We start from the raw sequence: 8,290 nt of genomic DNA, 5'->3' as shown, positions 1-8,290 counted from the left end.
TGAATCCAAAATAATAAAAATAAAAATAAAAAGTGCAAAAATGAAATATTTCCCCGTAAGTATTTGATCAATATGGCCTAGGAACCTGTGTATTAGGAGACCTTTATATTACGATCTTGGAAGAGCTCAATGCCATAAATCTGTTTATGAGGTGAGGAGACCTAAGACCATAATGACCCACATCAAATCCCATAGAAAACCGATGTAACATTAACTCCCATAAACTGATATGGTCCCCACCCGACCCGACCCGACCCCACCCCACCCCAGCCCACCCCACCCCACCCCACCCCAGATCTTGGAAGAGCTCAATGCCATAAATCTACTTATGAGGTGAGGAGATCTAAGACCATAGTACCTCACATCAAATCCCATAGAAAATCAATGTGATATTAATTTCCATAAACTGATATGGTCCCCATCCCACCCCACCCCACCCCACCCCACCCTACCCTATTGAGTGATTACCGTATGAGAGAATATCTCCATTAATACGTACACCCCTACGATGTTTAATTGATAAATCCGAGGACTCTAATAATACGTGGCATTGATTCCTTATCACATCACTGTGACTTTGATGTTTTAATTGATAAATCCGAGGACTTTAATAGTACGCGGCATTGATTCCTTATCACATCACTACCGAGTAGCCTATCAATTTGTGCTATGCATCAGCAGAAACCCAACTGTCCATTGTCCACAAAGTAGATTCCTGTGGAACTCAAATTTTTTTGTAGAGTTATGTGAAAATTCAAGGGAATCAAGAAGTGGGAGGCCAATTAAGGGAACCAAATATTCTTTTCTACTCTCCCACAAACACCCCCCCCCCCCAAAAAAAAAATAATTCTTGTTCTTATTCAGGTACCAAATATCATCTAAGAATTAATTACATTTATAAGACAAAGAGGCTAATTGCAGGTCAGGACTTCATAGATGATGAAACATCTCTTTTAGCAGCTTCGTGATTCTCAAATTGTAGTTACTCATAATTGCACAACCATCCAAGATGAACATATCCTACACCATCCGTTCACTACCTGAAGAATTCTGGAAACATTCAGGAATAAAAACAAGTAGGAACAATCCAGAGAAGGAAAATATGAGCCAATCTATATTCTGTCATCAATAACCTAACAAAACATTTCTAAGGAGAGAAGAAAACTCACCTCAAAGCAAAATCTATGTCTCTGAGAATGTGGTAATGGATAAAATGAAACAAGTTGTTACATATTAGAGGCTCTTGTGTGGATGCCACTTTATACTGCATCCAAGACTTTTAACAAAACAAAGACTTTTTCAGCACATAAACTAGGAAGACCAACAGTAATCCCCTCTAATCAAGTATCAAAACCTTGTGGATAGAAAAGGATAGATTACCTAGGTTTTTGCACAAATGATAATGGTTGGCAACTGAGAGCACAATCTACTGCCAAGCTCAAATCCCTATACATAATGATTGATTTCTAAAGTTGGTTAGTCATTGATATAAGGAACTAGAAAATGAGATTAGACTCATAGGCATATGGATTAACAGGAGAGTAAGATATGAACCTTCCTGTAATGGGTACATTATTACTTGGTCGTGAATCATCAAACTGCCCATGGTAGACCAGCTCAAATGGTCTTCGACCCTCCTGCTGAAAATTAATCAGTTGGAAACTAGAGAAAATTACTTCTGGTTTTTCAAGATCAGTAACTGTGTAAAGAGTCGGGAAGTTTGATCAATCATCAGTTCAGGACAATATCCAAAATCAAAGAACCCTCCAGGATAGAAAAAAGTGGGAAAAAAAAAATACCGGAAGAACTGTATTAAATAGTTGCTAAGGGTGCAAAGTGCTCACCTTTTTGAAAAGGAAAAACTCTGGTGTACAAACAGCTCCAAAATCCTGTGCAACTTCTTGTGACTGCATGAAATTAAACATGCCCAATTAACTTAATAAGGTATTATGATGTAATCATGTAAATCAACACGAGCGGAAATAGACAACTCGATATTAACAGGGGAAATGTCAATCATATAATCAACTAACCTAAACTCTATTGCTATTACTTAAGATTGGTTGTAGACATACTATTCTGCCCTTCCACTCTTAATAACAGTATAGCCAGGGGAGAAAATGTACAATTATAATACCAGCAGTTAGAAAAAAAGGGGGGAAAAAAAAACAAAAAACAAAAAAATTAGCTTGTTGAACCAAACTTCCTTGTTCAATATTTGGATAAATGCATCCTACAGGCAACTTTTCATGGCCAAACATTAGTTTCCCTGTAAATATCTGGTCAATATGGTCTAGCGACCTGTGTACTGGGAAACCTTCCGGATGTTTTAATTGGCAAATAAGAGGACTTTAATAGTATGTAGCATAGATTCCTATCACATCACCACCAAGTAGCCTATTCAATTTGTGCTATGCATCAGCAGAGAGGCCAATTAAGGGAACCCAACATTCTTTGGAAATTGAAATCTTGTGATTCCAAGGTAATTGCAACACATAGTTTTTAAAACCGGACCGAGCATTGAACCAAAAAGGGTCACTTCCCAATTCTGACCATTCAAAACATGGTTTGAGAACATAAATTTAAAATATAAAAAATTAAATAAAGATAAAATAATAGAAAATATGCAACAAGAGCACTCAGATTCATGGTGAGCATTTTAGTGCTTTAATATGACGAGCTCAAACCACTTTACGCATACATAAGACATTTGATTTTTAACTAAGAAACCACCAAACAGAAAAAAAAACATCCAGATCGGTCCCTGCTTTCAACTTAGGTAGTTTTATATCCAGACCAAACTGAAAAAGAGAGAGGTTCAGACCCGACCACCTGAACGAACTGGTATTAAAAACTATGATTGCAAAAAAGCCTCTAGAACAACCTGCCATTACTGTCAGCCCCTCGAACGTGATCAGCAACTGATGATCCAATCACAATCAATCTTAGAAGCTAGGCCTCAGCACAATCAAGAAATCCCAAGGCTGTGTTTAATTGTAAAGAGTGCAAAACGAGAGTGGGAGAATGTGGATGGTAATGGAAGTAAAGTGAAACGGAAGAAAATGAGAGAACTACTGAGAAGGTTTTAAGACTAAATTAAAATTGGATGAGAACTACCCTACTTGTGCTCTTATATGCTCTCTCATAAAATAAAAAAAATAAAAAATAAAAATAAAAATTCAATAATTTTGGAAGGATTTTGAACAAGACTACCTAAGGAAAAAATAAAGAACATTAGAAAGGTGGAAATCCCAGGATACATTCTCTGAACAACCAAACACTTCGAAAATGTGAGAGTGTGGGAAAAAGTGCACTTTCCCTACACTTTCACATGTTCTGTCAAATTCTCTTGACAATCAAACACAGACGGCATGTTGACACAGATATACTTAAAAAAGCGTCTGCAGTTCGTGACATTTGTTAAGTGTAGCACAATAAGTTATTATAACTACTAGATGGTTGCTGGTGGTGGATCAACCTGATCTATCACACAAGTCTTCCTCCCTCAGTCTCATTCTTTCTTTCTCTCTCAGTTCTCTTCTTCTTCACTGGTCCTGGTTGCTATGCTTTTGTCACAATATACAAAACAGCGAGGATAACTGACGGCAGAATGTGTCTTTCTGAATCAGAGAACCCATAGCATCAACCTCCTCAATCCTGGTTTCCCACTTGATTATACAAGGAAGAACTTCAACCTTCATCCTCTTGGAGAAGGCTTTGTACCACTGCTCTATTCCAGGAGATCTTCCAAGCATCCAATCAAGCAGGAAAAGTGCATGAAATGTTCCCAACACTTCTGCAACTTGGCATTTTAACTACTTTTCCAAATTCTAAATAATGTGATGGGTGAAATTCAATACCTATTTTGGAAGCCAACCACCCCCTTTAATTGCTTTCCTAATTTACCAGTGTAAGGGAATTGTAGATGTTAGATCAAACACCAAGAAACACGAAAAATAAAGAGACAATAGATCAGCACGACACAGAGATTTAACGAAGTTCACGCACCAAGGTGGTGTGCTACGTCCTCGAGCGAAGAAGAAGACGTTTCACTACGCAGAAGAGAGATTACACCCAAGCAGCGGCAATAAAACTCGCTCTGAAACCCTAGCTCGAAAAAACCCCAAAATACAATGACTTTCCCAACAAGTAACAATATATTATATATACTCCAAGTCGCGGGTCGATCCATCGGGTCACGGTTGATCCGGTCGAACCATACCCCGCACCCCCATACGAGATCAGTGATGGGCTCCGGGCTTTGACCCATCGGCCCAACCCCTCTGCTTCCATCACAGATCTCAGAAAATTTCTCATTCGGGTTGCCACCAAAATATGGCGCATCGGGTCAATCTTCAAAACGGGTCAAGAATTCGAGACAAACTTAACATTCACTTATTTAGGAAGAAATTTGGTGGGGCCACCCACTTCTTTGGTTAATGGGCCTCAATTGAACTTCAGATCAGGGATTTGGTGGTCTATGAGTTGTATTCGAGTTTTGCAAGGTCTGGGCTCTGTAGGACTAATTTTCATGACCCATCCCAGTGGATGCAGAGCCACCCCATGGCTCAAGTGTAATTTGCACTAGTAGTTTGGCAGGGCATAGGTCCTTAAAGTTGAATAAGCAAATTGCAGATATCCACAAACCTATCAAATGGTACAGAATAATTTGTTATGGTTAATTATCTCAGCTACAAAGGACAAAACACTTTTTTCACTCCACCACTAGAATATGATAGAAGTTTCTCAACATGAAATCATGAATGCATGGTTCAAGTTAGAGAAGGCCAGTACTTACGGGAAAAGAAGTGAAAATCTAAAAAATTAGACAAGGCTGAGAAAATCTGCATACCTCATCATAAAGATAAGGGAAAGGATATTTAAATAACTTAGCTTCTTCCGTCATGAACTCAGGTCCATCCTGTAACCAATGGTTGCTTACATATTGGAGAATCATATGATAACAAAATTTCGGATCTTATTGAAAGTAGAATTAATTGCAACCTCTGGGTGAGTCACCACAGAATTTGATGAGATAGCAACAACTGCAAGTCCCTTCTGCAGCATGACAAAAGACCCAGATATTATTCATATATCTTCTATACTTAGCTAGAAGCACATACGGAGGGATGGATGAACCTACCTTCATATAGAAATTTGCAAGTTTCACAATGTCTTTCTTCAAATGCTTTACAAATGGGCAGTGATTGCAAATAAACATAACCTGCACCCCCAAACTGTTACTGTCCATCTAATGAATGGTGATTTAAGCAGACTGAAAACAATAAAATTGAAATTTTCACATCAATAGATAAGAAAACCAAACCATCAAAAGGGAAAAGTTGCAGACATAGTTATGATAGTAAAGCATTAAAAATATTTATTCATAAAAAAAAAAAGTGTAAACCATGTTGGATGCAGAGTTTAATCCACAGAAAATACGAGTAGGACACCCTTTCTGTGTTATTGAGCCTATCAACTTCATCACAGAATAGCTTTCTTCAAAATAATTGGAACAGCAGTAAATTTTGCATACTCTACTCAAACGGTATTCCATTTTATGTCTAAACATATCTTCCAGGCTTGTTTTATCAGAAAGCCTTTCAACTTTAACTTTAGCATTTACTGTTATGAAGTGAATCAGGAATCTTGAACTATTTTCTATTTCCATGGGCCTCTATTTATTGTAGCACTTAAAGTTCAGAGACTTTTTATTATCCAGTGCATTCTTATTTTTATTTTTTACACAAAACCAAGGATTTTATACCTTTTCATTAATTTATCACCTTCATAATTTTGAGATACTGCAAACACGACAGCCCAACAAGAACTCAAATTTTCATTTGAAACTCTCAAGAAATTGATGTATGGATGGAAAGGTTTTGCTTGTTTCATGTAGAATAAACAAAAACAATATGGATAACAAATTCCTCAGAACTCTCGACAACTAATCAGAAGTTATGAATGGATATCCCTAACTTAAAGGACAATAAAATTTATACCCCTACATGATCTCTGAGATTTCTAAAGTTCAATAACACACAAGGGCAGATGTTGACAGGAAGTATAAAATGCAGTAATGATAGTACTATCCTATCCTGTTCCCCCTACTAGAATAATCCTACCAACAGTAGGGAAGCAACAAGTAATACAAAGAGACCAAATCTTCCTTGGTAATACAGATAGAACACTCAACACTTAAACTTGAAGTTGAAGCGCAGAGGCTTGACGGAAGTGGGTATTCACCAGTAGGGCGGGATGTGACTCGAAGTCGTCCAATCCCCACATTTTCCCAGTCAGAGGCTCTGGAAGCTAAAACAATCAGCGCAAAAGAGAAACCCAAATCAAATTTCAGAATAGAAACAGAAGGGAGGAAAAACAGATGTCAGATGATAACTGTATTGAAAATAAAAATTAAAAGAAGACCTGGAAGTCAGGAGCTCTAAATCCTAGTGAGACCCCTTGGGACTCCGTTCTTGCAGCCCGAATTACAAGCTTCCTTGCAGGTTTTGTAGCTTTTGTGAGCTTCGCACCGGAATAAGGTAAGAGAGAAGTTCTCCTAGTGTAAAACGTTCGCCGGAGAGGCACTAGACGCTCTCCCACAGTGCCGAGAGTAGCTATGGGGGACACAACTCTTGCGGCTTCCATGGGAATTGTGAAGAGTACACCAACACAACACAACCCAACTCTAGCTCTGTCCGAGTCTCTTCCTCTTCCTCCTTCCTCTTCCTCTTCCTCTTCCTCTGCTCTTCCTGGTTGGTTTGTTGGAAAGAATCACTTCACCATGGAATCGTGGATAGAGCTTGGATGCTACGTGTTACGGGTAGCTTTGTTAGTTGTTGCTGATGGAGCTGGACTGGGCTTTACATATGAGCCTGTGGCCCGTTGGCTGATTTGGTCCATGTTCAGGCTATGAGAGCCTGGCCCATGTTATATTACTCTCTCTCTCTCTCTCTCTCTCTCTCTCTCTCTCTCTCTCTCTCTCTCTCTCTCTCTGGGCTTCTGATCCTCTCCAGCCGTGCTGGGCGCCCAGCCACATCCAACGGCTGGGAGAATCTTGAGCATGCACCTTAAAGATATCTCAGCCATCAAATGCATGCTGGGAACTGCAACCTCCTGACAGGCTGACACCTCCTACCACTGTAACCTTTACCATTGAACCCATTGGCATAGGATTCGGCTCCTCTTCTTAGCATCTATCGCCCAGGTCTTACCCTTAGCTACTTGGATGAGCGCCGCATGGAAAGGCGATGATCCAACGATTCTTGGCGTCTCATTCTTCCAGCCTTTGTCAATGTCTCATTTTTTGTGTTTTTCTCAAATCGTTGGATCATCGTCTCACTATGTGTCGCTCGCTTAAGTAGCTATGGGCTGACCTGGGTGATGAGCGCTAAGGAGAGAAGCGGGATCCATGTCATAGCCTTCTCTGATAGTGTGGGAGCTACAATGCATATTAGAGGGAGCTGTTGAGGGTTCTGAAGAAGAGAAGCTAACAATGGAAAGGAGGTTATACAACCCATGGGCAAGATATAAATATGAAAATAGAAGTTTTTATTTTATTTTATTTTATTTTAAGGAAAAGAGAAGGTACTCCAACCATAATTAGCCTCTAAACAAAGAATTAGAAAGCATAGTACAAAGTCCAATTAACGAGGAAATGAGTGCCCCGAAACAAAAGATCTATATAGGTTTTAAGCAAATTCTACAGCCCTATGAGTTGTTAAGGAAACTAAAAACAAAAAATGGAGGATAAGATAGAAGATTAGATAAAGATATAACATCAAGACAAGACTTCTAATTTATCTATTACAATTATCAAAATAAACAATGTCAATATCCCCCAATTACCTTGTATGTCTACACATATCTGTTGGGCCCTTAAGAAGACCTTAGGTTCAACCATCTAGAGGAATTTCTTTTTTATATTCTTTTTATCATAAGTAATGGAGGGCACGTAAATGTAGTAGTCAGAATGCTACAACAGATTAACATTTAAAAAAAAAAAAACTGCAGTTTGACTTTTTGGACATATGTGTAGCGATTCATTTATATTTTTATCAGTCTGGCCGGTACGATATGATGTAGCCAATTCAATACTAATACTTAGAACCCTGATCACACAACGCACTTATGTTGTTAAAATAACAACCATCTATGATAACTTTTATATATTTTTTGGTTTACCCATTTATCTTGCACCATGGGACTTTGACTACAACTGCAAGAAGGGGAAGAGATTCAAAATCAATTTTTCTTTTTATCTGTAAACTTCAAATCACAAGTTGAATAA

General features: G+C 38.5%; 1 protein-coding gene across 4 annotated transcripts; it reads right to left on the bottom strand.

The window, feature by feature from the left end:
• Window positions 1–661: 661 nt before the first annotated feature.
• Window positions 662–6,825, bottom strand: LOC122057807. 4 transcript variants are annotated; one of them, XM_042620108.1, is made up of 10 exons: window positions 6,427–6,824; window positions 6,247–6,312; window positions 5,144–5,224; window positions 5,005–5,058; window positions 4,853–4,921; window positions 1,845–1,907; window positions 1,555–1,640; window positions 1,381–1,446; window positions 1,170–1,276; window positions 662–1,050 (listed from the first exon to the last, which is right to left on the bottom strand). In XM_042620108.1, exons 1-9 carry the CDS (start codon window positions 6,646–6,648, stop codon window positions 1,234–1,236), a joined length of 750 nt encoding a protein of 249 aa, XP_042476042.1. In that variant the 5' UTR covers window positions 6,649–6,824; the 3' UTR covers window positions 662–1,050; window positions 1,170–1,233. The 4 variants fall into 4 exon arrangements, with proteins under 4 accessions (XP_042476042.1, XP_042476034.1, XP_042476052.1 ...); XM_042620100.1 differs by having other exon boundaries at window positions 662–1,040; window positions 6,427–6,823; XM_042620118.1 differs by having other exon boundaries at window positions 662–1,040; window positions 1,555–1,637; window positions 6,427–6,822.
• Window positions 6,826–8,290: the final 1,465 nt, after the last annotated feature.

The sequence above is a fragment of the Macadamia integrifolia genome, chromosome 2, assembly GCF_013358625.1.
Source record: "Macadamia integrifolia cultivar HAES 741 chromosome 2, SCU_Mint_v3, whole genome shotgun sequence".
Classification (NCBI taxonomy): domain Eukaryota; kingdom Viridiplantae; phylum Streptophyta; class Magnoliopsida; order Proteales; family Proteaceae; genus Macadamia; species Macadamia integrifolia.
This window is presented reverse-complemented; position numbering and strand designations above follow the sequence as displayed.

Excerpts from the sequence above, each read along its gene's own strand:
- LOC122057807 (XM_042620108.1), bottom strand. The coding sequence starts at position 6,648 with ATGGAAGCCGCAAGAGTTGTGTCCCCCATAGCTACTCTCGGCACTGTG. Across the intron at positions 5,225-6,246 it reads AGTCACATCCCGCCCTACTG|GTTATGTTTATTTGCAATCA; the intron begins GTGAATACCCAC and ends TTGGGGGTGCAG. Across the intron at positions 1,908-4,852 it reads TCCCTTATCTTTATGATGAG|TCACAAGAAGTTGCACAGGA; the intron begins GTATGCAGATTT and ends AATTTCATGCAG.